The sequence below is a fragment of the Tachysurus fulvidraco genome, chromosome 16 (assembly GCF_022655615.1).
Source record: "Tachysurus fulvidraco isolate hzauxx_2018 chromosome 16, HZAU_PFXX_2.0, whole genome shotgun sequence".
Classification (NCBI taxonomy): Eukaryota; Metazoa; Chordata; class Actinopteri; order Siluriformes; family Bagridae; genus Tachysurus; species Tachysurus fulvidraco.
Genome location: NC_062533.1, coordinates 8,826,350 through 8,846,454, shown reverse-complemented (window position 1 = coordinate 8,846,454; position 20,105 = coordinate 8,826,350). Strand labels below are relative to the sequence as shown.

The 20,105-nt window shown below is 39.3% G+C and overlaps 1 protein-coding gene across 1 annotated transcript; it reads left to right on the top strand.

The window, feature by feature from the left end:
• Positions 1-953: 953 nt before the first annotated feature.
• mmut (methylmalonyl CoA mutase) lies at positions 954-19,833 on the top strand. The gene is made up of 13 exons (XM_027149764.2): positions 954-1,106; positions 1,696-2,135; positions 3,548-3,915; positions 4,198-4,355; positions 8,631-8,802; positions 10,062-10,310; positions 11,193-11,304; positions 13,872-13,987; positions 15,623-15,738; positions 16,627-16,758; positions 17,076-17,223; positions 18,528-18,695; positions 19,676-19,833. The coding sequence occupies exons 2-13, from the start codon at positions 1,724-1,726 to the stop codon at positions 19,802-19,804; spliced, it is 2,280 nt and encodes a 759-aa protein (XP_027005565.2). The 5' UTR covers positions 954-1,106; positions 1,696-1,723; the 3' UTR covers positions 19,805-19,833.
• The last annotated feature ends 272 nt before the right edge of the window (positions 19,834-20,105 follow it).

Genomic DNA, 20,105 nt, shown 5'->3' with positions numbered 1-20,105 from the left:
AGCAGGGGCGGTTCTAGGGTTTCATCATTAGGGGTTTTATCCCCTAAAACCGCCCCTTTTATATTATATATTATATGACTACATAGTAAGCCAAAAGTTATGGTATTATTTAAAATGGCAAAAGTGGACACCAAAATGTTATGCATGATGTAATGATGCCAGTCTTGAATCAAATCAGTTCATGTATGTGTGCATTCTCTATAAACAGTGTGTCCACTGAATGCAGTCACTAATATAAAAATATTCACAAGACAAAAACCAAATCAATAAATGTTATTTTTATTTAGTATTGAATGGATTGTTTGCATTAATATTTTGTTTTTGCTATCACCTCTAATAAGAATAGTGACATTTCACTGCTTTTGGTTGCCGTCTTTGCGGCTTTCCGCCTACTAACGTTATAGACAAATGCCTCCAGCTCTGACTGCGCGTGCACGCTGCTCGTACCTGTGCTTCTCCGTAGAGCGTGCGGACGTGCAGTGACACTCTATAGGAGCAGTGATTCGCCAAACCTCCCTTATTGCAGTTGCACACATTTCTTCTGATTTTATTTTGCAGTAACGAGTAACGAAGATGCTTAGGGGAAATATAACGGAGTAAAAGTAGGAAACGTAGTGGAGTAAAAGTGAAAGTTGACATAAATTTAAATAGCGAAGTAAAGTACAGATACGTGAAATTTGTACTCCGTTACATTACAACACTATGTGTGTGTGTGTGTGTGTGTGTGTGTGTGTGTGTGTGTGTGTGTGTGTGTGTGTGTGTGTGTGTGTGTGTGTGTGTGTGTGTGTGTGTCACAATAAACCAACGGTACACATTAGACCCCGTTTGTCTCCTCTGTGCTATAAAACGCCATCTTGTGGCTCTGTGCGAACCTACGGAACTAATTATACCGGAACGTATATTAAGCAGCACCAAATTCGCGGGTATCAATTTATGTTGCACACCCGGGTGAGTGTCGTTGAAAATCGTCTGTGATTGGGCGAATCAATAGTGGGCCGTTTCGTTGTGACGTTTCTGATTGGTCCGTGATGAGTTGTTGTTAAATTTGATTGGCTGAACGACTTAGCTACCGCCTATCTGCTTGGAACACAACATACGTACACAAGGTCAGCTAACATAATTATTCGTCTTATTATTACCTGCTTTTTTAAACACTGTAGTCTGTTTTCTGTTAATCAGTCAGCACTGTGTATAAGAGGTATAATGTATACAATATTGTCATGATGAGTGGTGATTAGTGGTGTGTGAGCTTCTACCTGTATCACCCGAATCAGCTGTGTTCTATATATAAACGTAATAAAACATCTCACTACTGTGTAATCATAACAACACACCAGTGTGTGACCTGCATCATGACCAGTGCTTAGCTTTGTGCCTCTTCTTTTTTTATTCTACCTTAATTACATCTGTATGCTGCACACATCTGGCAGAACATCTGTTTATGAGCTGGACAGATGTGTTAGATTCGGTCATTGTATGCATTTGGTGTTCACCTGTGTGTGCAGTTCTAAAATCTACGTGATTATTACCTTTCGTTATGCCTGAAACAATGTCAGCACCTTTAAGTCAGTTCAGTCTTTTACATCTAACTGGTTCTCAACACTTCACTGAAACTAAACTGACTTAAAAACACCACATCTGTATTAAATATAGACATTTAACTAATAGTTGGACCACTTTCACTGTCATCCTCAGGTGTGTCATGCGTGACTAAGCACACAGCATGCTGACTGCAGGAAAAACATGCGCCTCTCTGGCGGCTAAGCGTCTGCTGGCCGTGTGCGGCTCTGCGCCTGCGGTGCTGGATCATCCGTGCCACTCCAGGCTCTTTCACACATCCACATCACACAAAGGTGATGTGGAGCTTCATGAGGCTTGGGCCTCTCTGGCTAAGAAACAGCTGAAAGGGAAAAACCCAGAAGATTTGATCTGGCACACTCCGGAGGGCATCTCCATCAAACCTGTGTATACTCCGGCTGACACGGCGACCGTTCCAGATGAGCTTCCGGGTGTATTTCCCTTCTCCAGGGGGCCTTACCCTACCATGTACACATACAGACCATGGACTATTAGACAGTATGCTGGCTTCAGCACAGTGGAGGAGAGCAACAAGTTTTACAGGGACAATATCAAAGGTAGAAATTTCTGTTTATAAAGTTTTTCTGATTCGGTAACCCTCATCTGCTACTTTATTAACAAACCTCTGTGCACTTTAATGAGAATCAGGTTTATTGGACAAGTGCATTTACACACACAAGGGATTTAGTTTCAGCTGTTGGTGACTCTCAAAAGTACAGACGTAAATAAAACTAAACTATACATTTAGCTTGGACTATACAAGACAAAAACAGACAAGATAATACAGACGATGTGATACAATATAGACAGAATGAGTATTACATATGAATATAGAATATGTAACAGATCAGTTATGTACATAAAGTGTGAGAGTGCATGGAAGTGCAAATAACAGTATTGTGCATCAAGTATTGTTACTTTAGAGCTTTTGTTAATATGGTCAAATCTGTTCACATTTACACAGCAATCTCACAAGTCAGAATTTGAGGGTCACTGTAGAGTCTGGGACTTTTTCATGTTAAAATAAGATGTCCTCCTGCCAGGCCGTGCATACAAACATCTGCAGATTTGTTTTGTAGCAGACACACAAAGACTAACTCGCTTACCCTCTAATGTTTCAGTTAAATCTCTGGACTAATTTATAAAGATGTGATGTAGTGTGATTAACTTTCCTTGACAAGTGAACGGTAACAAAACGTTTGTTAAAATCTGGAACAAGTGCACAGACGTGTGTGTGACCAAACAGACTGCAGCTTAACATATGGTGAAACTTTGTGGCCAGTTTACTGTACAAGACATGGATGCAAGAGGCTTCTCTTTTCCAGCATTAAAAATGATTAGATATTTAAACATGATTTTGAATAAATCAGTACAGAATGCATGCAGGAGATCCAGGACTAGCATCATTCAGGGCTCAAGTGACCATGCGATTACGTGAAAAACACTAAAACATGGAAGCAAAATGATTGAAATTATTCTAGAATTGAATGAAGTACTCAGTTTAAAATCTCTTTAACATTGCTTTGAGGTGCATTGTTTTTAAGGTGAGGATACATGCAGATACTTTTAACCTGAAGTAAAAGAGATAGTCCGAAGAAAACATTCGATGTGTGAGATAAATTAGAGAAAAAGACAGACAGAGAAAATAATTTTTTTGTGTTTTCACATTTTTAATGTGAGTCTTCAGCATCACTTAAACACTCACATTAAATGAAATGGAGATGGAGAAAAAAACAACACACGTTTGTGACACTCGTTTGCAACAAACAATGCAAAATAAAAAAAAGTAGGTTTTCATTCTGACACGCTTTAGTACTAATTATACAATACCTGCTTTATTAGGATCGTGCTCCTATTTAGTTCGCTACAGATGTAGTGATATACTGTATATATATGTATTTGACCCTGTGGAACCATCATTCATTAAATAGATTTTCTGGTCTGTCTACACTCTGCCCCTTTCTCGCAGCGGGACAGCAAGGCCTGTCTGTAGCCTTTGACCTCCCCACGCACAGAGGCTACGATTCAGACAATCCCAGAGTGCACGGAGACGTGGGCATGGCCGGCGTAGCCATCGACACAGTAGAGGACATGAAGATGCTGTTTGACGGAATTCCTCTGGAGAAGATGTCCGTGTCCATGACCATGAACGGCGCAGTGATTCCCATCCTGGCCATGTTCGTAGTGACGGGAGAGGAGCAAGGAGTAGACAAAGCCAAACTCACCGGCACCATCCAGAACGACATCCTCAAAGAGTTCATGGTCCGAAATACGTACATCTTTCCGCCGGAGCCCTCCATGCACGCCATCGCAGACATATTTGCCTACACTTCAAAGGTATGTCGATCACCTTTAATTATTCGACAGAATCTCTTTATAGATCCAGAAAAGTGATCATTTCACATTAATTACTCGTAGAAAAAGGCTAAGAAGCTCAAAATTCATATATATTACTATATATACATATAAATCAAATTTACCTCTAAACATCTGAAGCATAATTTAGAAACATAATATTTATTGTAATAAGTAATACATTTATAGTAAAAAAGAAATAATAATAGTTCATGTTACATGATTAGATGATACTGACATTTATGGCTTTTTCCTCGGTGTCAGAACATGCCCAAGTTTAACTCCATCTCAATCAGTGGCTATCATTTACAAGAGGCTGGGGCTGATGCTGTCCTGGAGCTGGCCTACACCATTGCTAATGGGCTGGAGTACTGCAGAACTGGTTTGAAGGCAGGTCTCACCATCGATGAATTTGCACCCAGGTCAGCTGTCACTTTTGGCTCAGTGCATCTGACGTGTTGTGTTAAAAATTCTCTTTCACACACTGCATCTTTCAAAGCATTCGAATAGTTTCATTTCATATTTAAGCAGAACTTGTACTGGATATTCATGATGTGTCTGTGTGTTTGTGTGTGTCTGTGGGTTTGTGTGTCTGTCTGTTTGTGTGTGTCTGTGCATGTGTGTGTCTGTCTGTCTGTGCATGTGTGTGTCTCTGTCTGTGTCTCTGTCTGTGTGTCTGTGGGTTTGTGTGTCTGTCTGTCTGTGCATGTCTGTGTCTCTGTCTGTGTGTCTGTCTGTCTGTGTGTGTGTGTGTGTATGTGGGTTTGTGTGTGTCTGTGGGTTTGTGTGTCTGTCTGTCTGTGCATGTGTGTGTCTCTGTCTGTGTGTCTGTGTGTTTGTGTGTGTCTGTCTATCTGTCTGTGCATGTGTGTGTCTGTGTGTGTGTGTGTCTGTCTGTGTGTGTGTGTCTGTCTGTTTGTGTGTGTCTGTGGGTTTGTGAGTGTCTGTGGGTTTGTGTGTCTGACTATCTATCTGTGCATGTGTGTGTCTGTGTGTGTGTGTGTCTGTCTGTCTGTGTGTGTCTGTCTGTGTGTGTCTGTATGTCTGTCTGTGTGTGTCTGTGGGTTTGTGTGTCTGTCTGTCTCTGTGTCTGTCTCTGTGTCTGTCTGTGTGTCTGTCTGTGTGTCTGTCTGTGTGTCTGTCTGTGTGTGTGTCTGTGTGTGTGTCTGTGTGTCTGTCTGTTTGTGTGTGTCTGTGTGTCTGTCTGTTTGTGTGTGTCTGTGGGTTTGTGTGTGTCTGTCTGTTTGTGTGTGTCTGTGGGTTTGTGTGTGTCTGTGGGTTTGTGTGTGTCTGTGGGTTTGTGTGTGTCTGTGGGTTTGTGTGTCTGTCTGTCTGTGCATGTGTGTGTCTCTGTCTCTGTCTGTTTGTGTGTGTCTGTGTGTTTGTGTGTGTCTGTCTATCTGTCTGTGTGTGTCTGTCTGTGTATGTCTGTATGTCTGTCTGTGTGTGTCTGTCTGTGTGTGTGTCTGTGTGTCTGTCTGTTTGTGTGTGTCTGTGTGTCTGTCTGTGTGTGTGTGTCTGTGTGTCTGTTTGTTTGTGTGTGTCTGTGTGTCTGTCTGTTTGTGTGTGTCTGTGTGTCTGTCTGTTTGTGTGTGTCTGTGAGTTTGTGTGTGTCTGTGGGTTTGTGTGTGTCTGTCTGTTTGTGTGTGTCTGTCTGTTTGTGTGTGTCTGTGGGTTTGTGTGTGTCTGTGGGTTTGTGTGTGTCTGTGTGTCTGTCTGTTTGTGTGTGTCTGTGGGTTTGTGTGTGTCTGTGGGTTTGTGTGTGTCTGTGTGTCTGTGGGTTTGTGTGTGTCTGTGGGTTTGTGTGTGTCTGTGGGTTTGTGTGTGTTTGTGGGTTTGTGTGTCTGTCTGTCTGTACATGTGTGTGTCTCTGTCTGTGTGTGTGTGTGTGTCTGTGTGTTTGTGTGTGTCTGTGGGTTTATGTGTGTCTGTCTGTGTGTGTCTGTGGGTTTGTGTTTCTGTCTATCTGTCTGTGCATGTGTGTGTCTGTATGTCTGTCTGTGTGTGTCTGTATGTCTGTATGTCTGTCTGTGTGTGTCTGTATGTCTGTATGTCTGTCTGTGTGTGTCTGTATGTCTGTGTGTGTCTGTATGTCTGTATGTCTGTCTGTGTGTGTCTGTATGTCTGTCTGTCTGTCTGTGTGTATCTGTATGTCTGTCTGTCTGTGTGTATCTGTATGTCTGTCTGTGTGTGTGTGTATGTCTGTATGTCTGTCTGTGTGTGTCTGTATGTCTGTATGTCTGTCTGTGTGTGTCTGTATGTCTGTCTGTCTGTCTGTGTGTGTATGTCTGTATGTCTGTCTGTGTGTGTCTGTATGTCTGTATGTCTGTCTGTGTGTGTCTGTATGTCTGTATGTCTGTCTGTCTGTCTGTGTGTGTGTGTCTGTATGTCTGTCTCTGTGTGTGTGTCTGTATGTCTGTCTCTGTGTGTGTGTGTCTGTATGTCTGTCTCTGTGTGTGTGTGTCTGTATGTCTGTCTCTGTGTGTGTGTGTCTGTATGTCTGTCTCTGTGTGTGTCTGTATGTCTGCCTGTCTGTGTGTGTGTGTGTCTGTATGTCTGTCTCTGTGTGTGTGTGTCTGTATGTCTGTCTCTGTGTGTGTCTGTATGTCTGTCTGTCTGTCTGTGTGTGTGTCTGTATGTCTGTCTGTCTGTCTGTCTGTCTGTCTGTGTGTGTGTCTGTATGTCTGTCTGTCTGTGTGTGTGTGTCTGTATGTCTGTCTCTGTGTGTGTGTGTCTGTATGTCTGTCTCTGTGTGTGTCTGTATGTCTGTCTGTCTGTCTGTCTGTGTGTGTCTGTATGTCTGTCTGTCTGTCTGTCTGTGTGTCTGTCTGTCTGTGTGTGTGTCTGTATGTCTGTCTGTCTGTGTGTGTGTGTCTGTATGTCTGTCTGTCTGTGTGTGTGTCTGTATGTCTGTCTGTCTGTCTGTCTGTGTGTCTGTCTGTGTGTGTGTGTCTGTATGTCTGTCTGTCTGTGTGTGTGTGTCTGTATGTCTGTCTGTCTGTCTGTGTGTGTGTGTCTGTATGTCTGTCTGTCTGTGTGTGTGTGTCTGTATGTCTGTCTGTCTGTGTGTGTCTGTCTGTCTGTCTGTGTGTGTGTGTCTGTATGTCTGTCTGTCTGTGTGTGTCTGTCTGTGTGTCTGTATGTCTGTCTGTCTGTGTGTGTCTGTATGTCTGTCTGTCTGTGTGTGTCTGTGTGTGTCTGTATGTCTGTATGTCTGTGTGTGTGTGTCTGTATGTCTGTCTGTCTGTGTGTGTGTGTCTGTATGTCTGTCTGTCTGTCTGTGTGTGTGTGTCTGTATGTCTGTCTGTCTGTCTGTGTGTGTGTGTCTGTATGTCTGTCTGTCTGTGTGTGTGTCTGTATGTCTGTCTCTGTGTGTGTGTGTCTGTATGTCTGTCTCTGTGTGTGTCTGTATGTCTGTCTGTCTGTCTGTCTGTGTGTGTGTGTCTGTATGTATGTCTGTCTGTCTGTCTGTGTGTGTCTGTATGTCTGTCTGTCTGTCTGTCTGTGTGTCTGTCTGTCTGTGTGTGTGTCTGTATGTCTGTCTGTCTGTGTGTGTGTGTCTGTATGTCTGTCTGTCTGTGTGTGTGTGTCTGTATGTCTGTCTGTCTGTCTGTCTGTCTGTCTGTCTGTGTGTGTGTGTCTGTATGTTTGTCTGTCTGTGTGTGTGTGTCTGTATGTCTGTCTGTCTGTCTGTCTGTGTGTGTGTGTCTGTATGTCTGTCTGTCTGTGTGTGTGTGTCTGTATGTCTGTCTGTCTGTCTGTGTGTGTCTGTCTGTCTGTCTGTGTGTGTGTGTCTGTATGTCTGTCTGTCTGTGTGTGTGTGTCTGTATGTCTGTCTGTGTGTCTGTATGTCTGTCTGTCTGTGTGTCTGTCTGTCTGTCTGTGTCTGTCTGTCTGTGTGTGTCTGTCTGTCTGTCTCTGTGTGTCTGTGTCTGTCTGTCTGTGTGTGTCTGTATGTTTGTCTGTGTGTGTCTGTGTGTGTCTGTGTGTGTCTGTGTGTGTGTGTTTTATCATCATCATTTGAGCAACCACAACATAAATAAAAGATTTCACTTTATATTATCGGGTGGCTTTTATGTTGTCCCCTTTATGTGTGGTGTTCGTTGTCCACTGATTTGTGCTGCAACATCAAAATACACTTCATGCTTTGACCTGAATGAATTTCCTGGTTACATAAGCACACTTTTTGAGCGTATAGTGTCACAATAATAGAAGGTAAATGATTGATAACGACGCTGTCGGTTTCTTTCTGAATCCTCTCGAGGTTTCTTCCTCATATCGTCTGAGGGAGCTTTTTCTTGCCACAGTCACCTATTGCATGCTCATTATAGATAAATTGATCAGTTCACATAATAAATTTATATATTTCTGTAAAGCTGCTTTGATAAAATGTACATATTCTATAAAACAGAATTCATTTGAAGCAGATTTCACAGTTCTGTAAGGCAGCACTGGCACCACCAGATGGCACTACAGACTTTTAACTGTCTTGGCACTACAGACTTTGTAGGATGATTATTTTATTAGAATTGTACACCTTTAAAATCATATATATGTTAGCTATTTTTTCATACATGAATACAGATTTTAAAGATTTGAAAATATGTAACCTTACTCAGTTTCTAATCTAAGCTTAGATCCCAATTTCTCTAATGATATTCAGCAAGTGTTTTGACCCCATTTTCTGTGTCTCCCAGGTTGTCTTTCTTCTGGGGTATCGGTATGAACTTTTACATGGAGATCGCCAAGATGAGAGCTGCACGTCGCCTCTGGGCTACGCTGATTAAAGAAAAGTTCCAGCCTAAGAACTCGAAGTCTCTGCTTTTAAGGACTCACTGTCAGACATCAGGATGGTCTCTGACTGAGCAGGTCTGTAACCAGAAAAGCTGTTTAATTCCTTTGTCATGTCCATTTTATTCCTAGTGTGATTGCCACAGAAGAGGCGACGTCATACTTTAGATAAATACAGCCAAAGCTTGTGATCAATCACAGCAATGTTCTCCTGTTACTGTTGTTACGTTACAGTCTACATTTGTCATGTTACCTGAAATCCACTTCATAATCTATGTCCAAGTTTTTTTTGTTCTTCATACAGTAATATTTATTTCTGTTAAAGCTGCAATCTCTAATAACTTCCCATAACTTCCCAGAGTAACTATACTCTATATGCTCCCTACATAGGGTTTAACATCAATAGTAGAGATTCCCAAACACTGGAGTCAAAAGATCTTGATCATTAGAATGTGTTTTTGCCCATAGATGTTATGAAAGTTCTAAAAGTATAATGTTTAAACTGTGTCATTTCTTCTGACAGACCTATTAACTCAATGCACTTCAGTTTGGTCAAAATAAACAGCACTGAATATCCCTCTGGCTGAGGGATGGTGACTTTGTCTTTAGCAAATTTGCCTCAAACTGCCTGGTTTGGGGTTTTGATTCCTGCATTTGCCCCGTGTTCATGCTATGTTTCAGAGGTTTCCTCTTGGTACCTACGGTTTCCTCCCCATCTTCAAAGACAGGCATTGTAGGTTGATCGGCATCTCTAAATCATCTGTAGTTTGTGTGTGTGTGTGTGTGTGTGCGTGTGTGTGTGTGCCCTGTGATGAATTGGCATGTCTTCCGCCTTGTGCCCAGAGTCCCCTGGGATCGACTCCAGGTTTCCCTTGACACTGTGTAGGTACATGGTACAAAACATGGATAGATGGGTCTTCCAAGATAACATAAGCAACACCATAGCTAGTGCCTTATCGATTTGTATTCACAGCACACTTTCTAATTCCTAATAGTCGTGTGGTGGCTCAAGCGTTTAAGGTTCTGAGTTGGTGATCGGAGAATCAGGGTTCAAGCCTCAGCACTGCCAAGCTGCCACTGTTGGGCCCTTGAGGAAGGCCCTTAACCCTCCCTGCTCTAGAGTGCTGTATCATGTCTGACCCTGTGCTCAGACACCAACATCCAAAGTTAGGATATGCGAAGAAAGAATTTCACTGTGCTGTAATATATAATTGACATATAAAGGCTTCTATCTATATAAAATTAAGAAATGAATGCCCAAAGGTCAGGAGCTCAGTCTTGTCTCAGTCTCACAGACCAAAGCTAAAGTTCCACTGTTTAATGTGATGTCTCTTAAGGACCCCTACAACAACGTGATCCGTACAGTGATTGAGGCCATGGCTGCAGTGTTTGGAGGTACACAATCTCTGCACACTAACTCTTTTGATGAGGCGCTGGGATTGCCCACGGTGAAGAGCGCTCGTATCGCCCGCAACACCCAGATCATCATCCAGGAGGAGTCCGGCATCCCGAAAGTGGCTGACCCCTGGGGAGGCTCCTACATGATGGAGACACTTACAAATGACATGTACAATTCAGCTCTCAAGGTTAGAAAGAAAGAAAAGACTCAGAAGCACTTTTAACACTGTTACAAAGTATGATAATGTGCAGTCAACTCCAAAATTATTGGCACCCATAAATGAATAACACATGTAGAGGCAGATATCTTCAGCATAGGCATGTAGGGATGCTTTTTTTTTTCTCCTTACAAGATCACATAGCCCTTTAATTGTGATTGTTTTCTTCCATAAATTAATGCTTTCAATGTGAGTGATGCTCCTATCATTTATATTTGGTGAAGTATCTAGGGAAGATAACAGCATGACTTTTCCTGGCCATGCCTAAAGATCTTGGAGTACAATTCAACCTCTATTATATTTGTAGGTGTGGAATGTGCTTTTAAATTCATGCTACAGGTTTTCACCAGGGTAAACATCTCGAAGCCAAGTCGGTTGGTGAAAGCATTCATTTTGGCACCCTACAACCACTTCTGTGTTAATTTGGGGACAAAGAAGCTTGTGTGAGATTTCTTTTTGTTAGAGGAAAGGTAACTATTATCTCCAACTGGTTGAGTGGAACTTTAAATCGTTGCATCTTATGTTTACCTACTAAAGTAATATTTACGCATTAACTTAAGGGGGTCAATCTTTTTGGAGTTAACTTTTGTATTAAGTAATGTTATTTTGTATTATTGCAGACAAAGCAAGTGAACATTTTAATGTTCTTTATTTCTTACCTGCTTACTGGGTTTACATATTGGATGAAATGCAATATGAGGCACAATAAATACGGTAGATGTTGCGGTAAAAGAAAATGGATGCAGTTTGGCACAATGAGTTTCAGGTTTTGGTTTTTGTTGTCTGAGCAAGAGACTAAAACAATGCTGTGCAGTCTGTACAATCTTTGGCTTGTTTTTTCTCTTTGCTCAGTTCATCAGTGAAATTGAAGATATGGGAGGAATGGCTCGAGCAGTGGCCGAGGGAATCCCGAAGCTCCGAATCGAGGAGTGTGCTGCACGCAGACAAGCTCGTATCGATTCAGGTAAAAACATACACAAGGGGGGAGTTCGATTATTTATGTAAAAGCGTTGAATGAGAGCAGAAACATCATCATTTTTTATTTTAGAGTAGCTAAATGGAAGGGAAAAGTGCATTCTTTATGCTGCATATTAGAAAGCACAGGTTTTAGAGGTTTACATGCACTATTTACTGTATATTTTAATTTTCTTGCTGCTACATGTTTCTTTAAGCTAATTTTCACATTATGTGCATAGGCTGTGATTCTTATACTCCGTTTATGCCAGATCGTAAAATCATGTTTTTCCCCCCCATCTGTATTAGCTTGAAAAGCACTACTGAGTTTAATAAGATGTGTAATAAGATGCTCTTCTCAGGATTTCAAGAATGATTAGTGTTTACATTATAGCACAAAGGGGCACAGCAGCTGAACTGCACAATTCGAGACCCTTTGTGCTGTTTTAATGTAATGGCAGTGTAGTAAGGAGCTAATAGTTCTTTGGGAACGCAGAGAAAAAAAAACATTATTATTAATAATTATAATAATTATGGTTAATGTTTAATAATCAACCTGCATTTATTAATAAACCTTCCAGGTCTATTCAGTTATCATGAGTAATAACAGGACACATAATCTGAAGAAGAATTATCTCAGGAAACAATAAATAAATAAATAAATAAATAAATAACTACTCTCAGGAAAAATGTTCATCAGTTCGCTCCTTTAATAACGATTTTAATGCAAGGACCCTTAAACTCTGTTTAAATCATTACAAACCAATGGCTGCCAGTTGCTACCAACTGCTGCTTATTGCAAATTGCAGATATTTCTGTATATCCAACAAGATTTTAGGTGAAGCCCTATTTGGTCCTGTCCAGCCCTTGATCTCCAAACTCTGTATCTGTCAGGGTTTTTCAGGACCTCATGTGCTTCCTGCTTTCATGTTCACACATTCTCTAAGGTGTTTCAGTTTGATAATAATCATTTTGACAAGTGGTTTGTGTTACCCCTGGGCAGTGGGTCTGTGAGCGCAGCAAGGGTTCAGTTCACTACCTGAGGCCTGTGATGATTTCTACATGGAGTATGAAGCAGTCGGTGCAAGGATGGTTGTATCACTCATGTTCTAATTTCCATATTAATTTCAATCATAAATAATCACTTGGGTCAGGAGTGGGTGCCATCCCCTGTTCTTAAGTTTGCGAGAGAAGTATAGCGTAGCTAGGATTTTGGTTTCAATTTTGTTTGTAGACGAGCGTGTGTGTTTCTTTAGCACCACTATTACAGTACATTACTGTAAATAAATGTGTTTAACATTGTACAGCACAGTAAATGAAACAAGCATGAAGTGTTGGACTATTTTGTTGTATTGTTATTGGTTGTCTGTTTATTATTGTACCAACCCGATTGCTCTTTTCCTTCCACCACACGGCCAGCTTGGTAATTGGTCAAAATTGGTCTTCGCTGGTGCTCGTTCTCTCCGTCACTCCGTCAGTAGCCTGCTTCACTCACGAAAATATATTACAGATCAAATCAGGCTTTGGCTGGACAAAAAAGCGTTTTGGCGGGCGCCAAAAAATTTTCAATGTAGGAAAAACCCTGTAATCACCTGTTGCTGACCCTGAGACGCCTCTTCAGTGTCATAACAGATCACAAATCACTATTTCACTCTTTTTCACACATTTTGCTTTTCTAAATAATAAAATTGGGTGTAATAAAGCAGTAGCCCATTTCTATTCTTTATATACAATCATATTCTTGATTCTTTGGTAAATTTAGTATTGAGTATCCACAGTGTGTAACACATACACTGGCTGGTGAATTAGTGATCCAAAGCCAGTATAAAGCTCCATTTACATGCTGTTTTTTTACTGGTCTTAACAAATATGTATTAAAAAACTGAGGAGACTCTGATGCTTATGTACAGTTTATGTTAAAGGTATGTGGATAAATGTAGATTACATAGATAAAAAAATCTGCCTTGTCGCATCAAACTTGCTCATTAGTGCTTATTAATATTAAACCTTGAAATTTTTGTTACATTTTTTAATTTACATTTACGACATTTGGCAGACGACCATTTGATATCATTTTATAAAACCGAGCGATTGAGGGTTAAGAGTCTTGCTCAGGGGCCCAACAGTAGGAGATTGGTAGACCTGGGGTTCACACAACAACCTTCCAATCGGTAATCCAACACCTTAACCACTAGGTAGAACATCAACATTTTATATTCTGTCAAGCTGCTTTGAGACAATGTCCTCTGTTAAAACTGCTATACAAGCAAATTGACTTGAATTAACGTAGAAGTATACAGCACTCTGTGGTGCTGTTGTTGTGATAAACATCCTGGACCCACATTTTCAGCACTGTCATGCCTGAATTTACTGGCTGTTCTTTTCTTAGGACTTTAAGACTTTAAGATTTTTGGGAAGTCTCCAAAACACGCTAGAGTGTTTTTAATGCTTTGTGCTGTAGGTCAGATCTACAGATAAGGATCCTAAACACTCAGTTGCTATATTTCTGTATTTATTATTTATTTTTTTTGGTGTAATGTGATGTATAGCTAAACTCCTTGTTTATTCCTCATGCAGGCTCTGAGGTCATCGTGGGGGTCAACAAATATCGTCTGGAGAACGAAGAGACAGTGGAGGTTCTGGCCATCGATAACACTGTTGTGCGGCAAAAACAGATTGAGAAACTCCAGAAGGTTAGTTCACTTTCTTTGGGCATTATGAATATAAAGAATGTGTACTAAAGGACTAAAAACTCTGAAAGGAGCAGCTATAAATAACCATTATGATGTATCTGTAATGGTGTTTGATTACAGTTCACTCTGAAGCCATTAAAGGTGCTTTTACAAAACAGCCTGACATTAGAGAAAATTAGACTTCATTTTAACATAGACAGTCATTATGTTCTGCACATTTTGTGTGTGAGGCATGTGACTGAGCATAATGCAATTTGTGTGTGTATACAGTGGTGTAAAAAAGTATTTGCCCCTTCCTGATTTTTTTTTAATAAATATTAGTCAAAGTAACACAAGTAAACACAACATGCAGTTTTTAAATGAAGGTTTTTATTATTAAGGGAAAACAAAATCCAAACCCACATGGCCCTGTGTGAAAAAGTGTAGTTTAACCATTTAATTACTTAATAATTTAATAAACTTTTGTCTTATACTGAGTACAGTTTTCAATTCAATTCAAATTTATTTGTTTAGCACTTTTAACAATGGACATTGTCTCAAAGCAGCTTTGCAGAACATAAGTTTAATATTATACAAAGATTAATATTATACAAAAGTTTTACAAAACTTATTACATTTTTGAATTAATTCCCAATGAGCAAGCCTGAGGTGACTGAAGCGATTGTGGCGAGTAAAAACAATAAATCTACCTTCTTGCATGCAACAAATTTTCCTGAAATGATATTGAATAGCCTTGTTGTCCGTTGTAGGCTTGTTTCATTAAAACACACTAAAAGTCTGGAGATCTTTTTCCATTTAAAAATTGAAAATAATCTGAACGTTTTGGAGTTTTGACAAATTTCAACAAATAAAGTTAATGCAGAATATTTAATAAGATTCTGCACTATTACTAGATCCATTTTTAATTGTAAGCTATTAATCAGTTGAGTATGTATTGAAATGAACCATATTTAAATGATGTGTACAAAAAGTCAGATTTTCCTCAAGTCCGGTCTCTTTGACAGAAGCATGTGTTTAGACGACACAGGATTCATTTGTTCTGAAATGGATCATAAAGATTTTTGGAGTCAGTAAAGCAAAAAAAAAGAAAAAAAAAGAACGTACCAAATACAAAGAAACTCAAAGAAACATTTCACTTCGTACGTGTCCAAAAAAAACCTTTAAAATTGCATTACTTGTTGGCCTTTAGATTGTTTCAAATGTTTCAAAAAATAAAGCCAGAAGGACGAGACTCAGTACATGGTCAAATGTATGTGGACACCTCCTGTGCATCACTTCTATGTATTCCATATGTTTTTCCCCCTTACTGTTTATACACTTTTGGAAGCACACATTTTATATAGGATGTCTTTGTATGATATAACATTAAGATTTCACTTCAATTGAACTAAGATGCACAAACATGATCCAGCATGACAGTGTTTCTGTGCACAAAGCAAGCTTCATGGAGATGGATCATGGATTGGCAAGTTTGGAATGGACGACTTTACGACGTCTTCTATTAGATTTGACATATTCTTTGTGATTCTCTAAGATTTGTTGCTCGAGGGCTAGTTAAATGCTAGCAGGCCCAGCGGGAGCAGGGTTATATGTTATAACTACATTGACACGAAATGCTATGTGCTTCTTTTAAAGGTGAGGGAGAGCCGAGATGGCGAGGTGGCAGAAAGGTGCCTAGCTGCTATAAAGCAATGTGCTCAAACCAGGGAGGGAAATCTTCTGCATCTGGCTGTGGAGGCTGCTAGGGCAAGGTGGGTCAGGCTCTTTAAATAAGCTCTTCAAGTGATGCTGTAGGGCAGCCGTGTTTATAATAAAGACCTTTTACAATAGACCACTAAAGAGTGTTTTACATACTGGACTAAACTCTAAGGATTTTAAGCTTTTGAAATGTTTTACTTTTTTTTTTAATTACTTACAAATATACAATTTTGCATACTTATGTGAGGTAAAAGTAACAATAAATAGGAGATAGTAGTAAATTAAACCTAAAAAAGGGGATTTTTGTTTATTAAAAAAAAAAGTGAAGTTAATGTTGAGCTGATCTAAATGCGAGTGAATTTACAAACAATAAATAAGCAGCTAATTTGCATAGTTTTTACACATAGTATAAGTGTTTGTTCTTACTTCCTAAGTATTGTTTATTTCTAGTGTTGGTTTTTTTTTTTCAAACAGACAGTCGAAAAATCATTTCACTACATGTTGTACTGTGTTCATTTTTTTTTTAACTTTGAGCTGAGTGTACAAGTGGCTTTAAACTTTTATCTAAACACACAGATTATTAGAGGAGGTAAAGAACAGCCTGAGAACTGTCATGTTAGAATAGTTAGCTCTCTGACTTGGAGAGTTTAAAGTGGATGTTAAATCAGTTATCTCAAAAGGCTTCCCAGTTTCACTAGCAGATTGGATTAAAGATTATTTAAGATTACTTTTTTTTTATTGGTAGAATGTCCTAGAAGATGTTGTAGAAGATCCTACATAGCTTTTTTTTTCTTCAAAGCTGTGTAATAAATATGTTGAGGTCAACTTTTAAGATGTAATGCTGGGGTTATTAGGTAGCACACCATAGTCTACTAAATGTATTGTAGCTTTCTGATTGACTGTGATTACACACAGATGAAGTGGTTTGTTTTTTCATTCAGGTGTTCTGTGGGTGAGATCACGGATGCCATGAAAGCCGTTTTCGGGGAGCACAAGGCCAGCACACGCATGGTGAGTGGAGCGTACCGCAGCGAGTTCGGTGAGCATGAGGAGATCACCAACGTACACAGACGGTAAGATGCTGAAGATTTTCATTATATTCATGTAATTCTCTACTCTTTCATCCCTCAGAACTGAACCATCAGGCAGCTTTAAAGTGTTCTTAATCTCAGGCCTAATGGGTTTTACCATTGTTGTTTTTTTTGGGCTATAAATGCACTGCTTGACCACTTGAGTAAAAAAAAAAAAAAAAAAATCTTTTCCTAATCCTCTCCCAGAATGTGTGTGTGTGTGTGTGTGTGTGTGTGTGTGTGTGTTTGTGTGTGTGTGTGTGTGTGAGAGAGAGAGAGAGAGAGTGCTGTCTTTCATCCTCTTGTGTTTTATGTTTCAGGGTCGTGCAGTTCAAGAAGCATGAAGGCAGAAATCCACGTCTGCTGGTTGCCAAAATGGGACAGGATGGACATGACAGAGGTGCAAAGGTCATCGCCACGGGATTTGCCGATTTGGGCTTTGATGTGGACATCGGACCACTTTTTCAGGTGAGCCACAAATCTGCAAAATCTGTAAAAGATTTCTAGGTTGATCTACTGTAAATGACAATTCTTCAGTTTAATTGCTGATTATTATTTTTATATATAATAATAATCAAAGATAAATCTTTATTTTTAAGGTGATTTCTAAGACTGTGATCTTTAAGCTTTGTGACAGCCCTATGCACAGATTTTTGATATGTTGGATGTGTTTCCCAATGGGGTCCTGTGTAAAGGTTAAAAAAAAAAAAAGAAGAACTCCATTTGTAAACATTAAGAATGGCTGGTTAATATATTGCAAAAAAAGAGAAATAAACAGACTCAGTGATGTAATATTGATCAATCTTCCTGGTGATAAGTATTAGTATAAAGACTGTGGATTTGTGTGCTGTGTGTGTCTCATAATCTGGCACTTTCCCCCAGGAATTAATTCTATTTTTTCAGCCATGTTCAGATAGTCCTTGTGTTAAATAAATGTTAACAGCTAACATAAAGTCATGTTAATAATACTATTCTAGCGTTTAGCAGTAATGTATATAGAATTGTTTGAGATATATATATATATATATATATATATATATATATATATATATATATATATATATATATATATATATATATATATATATATAGATGTAGATTTGATACATCTGTGTTCAACAATAAATTCACCAGGCCATGTAATAAAGTAGGCTGTTCTTCATAAACTGCTGCTTTTGTTACGTGAGGTTTAATAAATATTTAAACGTAGCTTGCCATAAAGGCTGAATGCTGCATTATCTAGAGCAGTGGAGTCTGATATGTGGACTTGGACAGGCCTGATTAATGTCCAAAGCTTCACCAAATACAATAATCATGTAAACCATAACTGAATTGCAAGATTTTAAAACTCTATAGCAAACTCTCTGCTGCATTCAGACAGCCTTTAATGGCTGATTCAATTTGGGCTAAAGTGATCACTGCTGAAAACAGACCTTTTATATTCACTAGTGAGTCGCTGTGTGTGTGTGTGTCGCTGTGTGTGTGTGTGTCGCTGTGTGTGTGTGTGTGTGTGTCTCTGTGTGTGTCTCTGTGTGTGTCCCTGTGTGTGTGTGTGTGTCCCTGTGTGTGTGTGTCGCTGTGTGTGTCGCTGTGTGAGTCTCTGTGTGTGTGGGTGTGTGTGTGTGTGTGTCTCTGAGTGTGTGTGTCGCTTTCTTAACATCTGCACCATCAGAGATTGAGCTTCATTTGCTCATCCTGTCCGTGGGTGTATAAAGGTCACTCAAAATCTCTGTGTCCTGCCTCACTGTCTTCTGTCACTTTCACTATGACAGACACCACAAGAGGTGGCTCAGCAGGCTGTCGATGCAGACGTTCATTGTGTCGGTATCAGCACGCTGGCAGCCGGACACAAGACCCTAGTTCCCGAGCTTATTAAGGAGCTGCGCGGTCTAAACCGACCGGATATCCTGGTCATTTGCGGTGGAGTCATTCCCCCACAGGTAAAACATGTCTGTATGTATAAACTACTACCAAAATGATGTATTATTACTGCCCCTATTATAATAATTCAGTTCTAGTTGGAGAGTAACTGTAAATAAATGAAATCTGACTGCAAATAGCTTATATCAAGGTGCTAAGCAGGAACAGTAAACAGTCATTTGTGTATGTTGTCCCAGTTTATACAGGATAGCTAATCTAGCTATATTAGCTAGCATTTTGATACACATGGAATAAATCTAAAGACAACAATAGAAACATATAGTTCTTGAGAAACGTTTGTTTAAGTTATCTTGGAGTCTTAGTGATAAATACTAAATCAGTCTTGTTCAGCAGTAATAGATATTTGCGATACAAGTCATGTTTTATATTTAAATAATAAGTTGTACCTACTCAAGCTAAGTTGTAACTGAGGCAGATGACATTGATGCAAACAGAGTGCCTTTTTATCCAAGAACTTGGAAAAACAATTCTTATTGACTTTGAATTCCACTGTATATGAGATTTATGGTGCTTTTTCTAGTGCTCCATAGCTAATTAGTAAGCATTATGTTCATGACCTTTATAACTATATAAATAAACCAGTCTGTGACGGAAGACAAATGTTAGCTAATAATTGCTCAGCTTTTTGTTTATAAATGACCTTGATTATCACAGCAAACAACGCCTGTGGTGTGATTAAATAAGTCTTAAACTTTACGTATCATAGTTCTTACTGTTTCTTTAAACATCCGATTATATGTTTTAAAGTACCTTAATATGGATAAGTTTATAAGTTTTATTGAAAGATTTTCAGTGTGAAGTCATGCATTGTTTTACTATTCTTTATACATATAGTTCCAGGGTAAACTGACATGGCAGAACAAGTATTATACAGAAGTACAGTTCCATAACGTCTTCTACTGTGTCTGTAGGAATTGAATACTTAGAATTAATCCTGTTTAATTTTAAACGAATAACTCCATATTTGCATCCTATGCAGGACTACGAGTTTCTATACTCGAGTGGTGTTTGCTGTATTTTTGGTCCCGGGACCAGAATCCCACAAGCCGCAGTGGAGGTCATCGACAGCATAGAGAAGAGTCTGGAGAATAATCGCCAAGCTATGTAACTGAAGCTGAATAAAACCCTGTGCACTTATGATGGTGTTTGATTCCATTATTCTGTCACTGTTTCATGTTCCAGTTTTACTTTACTTGAGAGATTACAGTAAAAATATATCTCCACTAGTAGTGTGATTATTTAAAATGTCCTGGATTCTATCTTTAGAATAATCATTAGGAAGCGATCATAAAAGCCACCATTCATTCAACTGTGCCGCTTCATGATTTATGGTGGAGGTTAATGCTTAGGTCACATTGCTTTTGATTGATTTATGTTTTTTTTTTTTTCAATTTGCTCATAAACCTCAT

Coding starts and splice junctions, on each gene's coding strand:
- mmut (XM_027149764.2), top strand. CDS start 1,724: ATGCTGACTGCAGGAAAAACATGCGCCTCTCTGGCGGCTAAGCGTCTG. Junction 4,356..8,630: donor ATCGATGAATTTGCACCCAG/GTCAGCTGTCAC, acceptor TGTGTCTCCCAG/GTTGTCTTTCTTCTGGGGTA. Junction 15,739..16,626: donor GTGGAGGCTGCTAGGGCAAG/GTGGGTCAGGCT, acceptor TTTTTCATTCAG/GTGTTCTGTGGGTGAGATCA.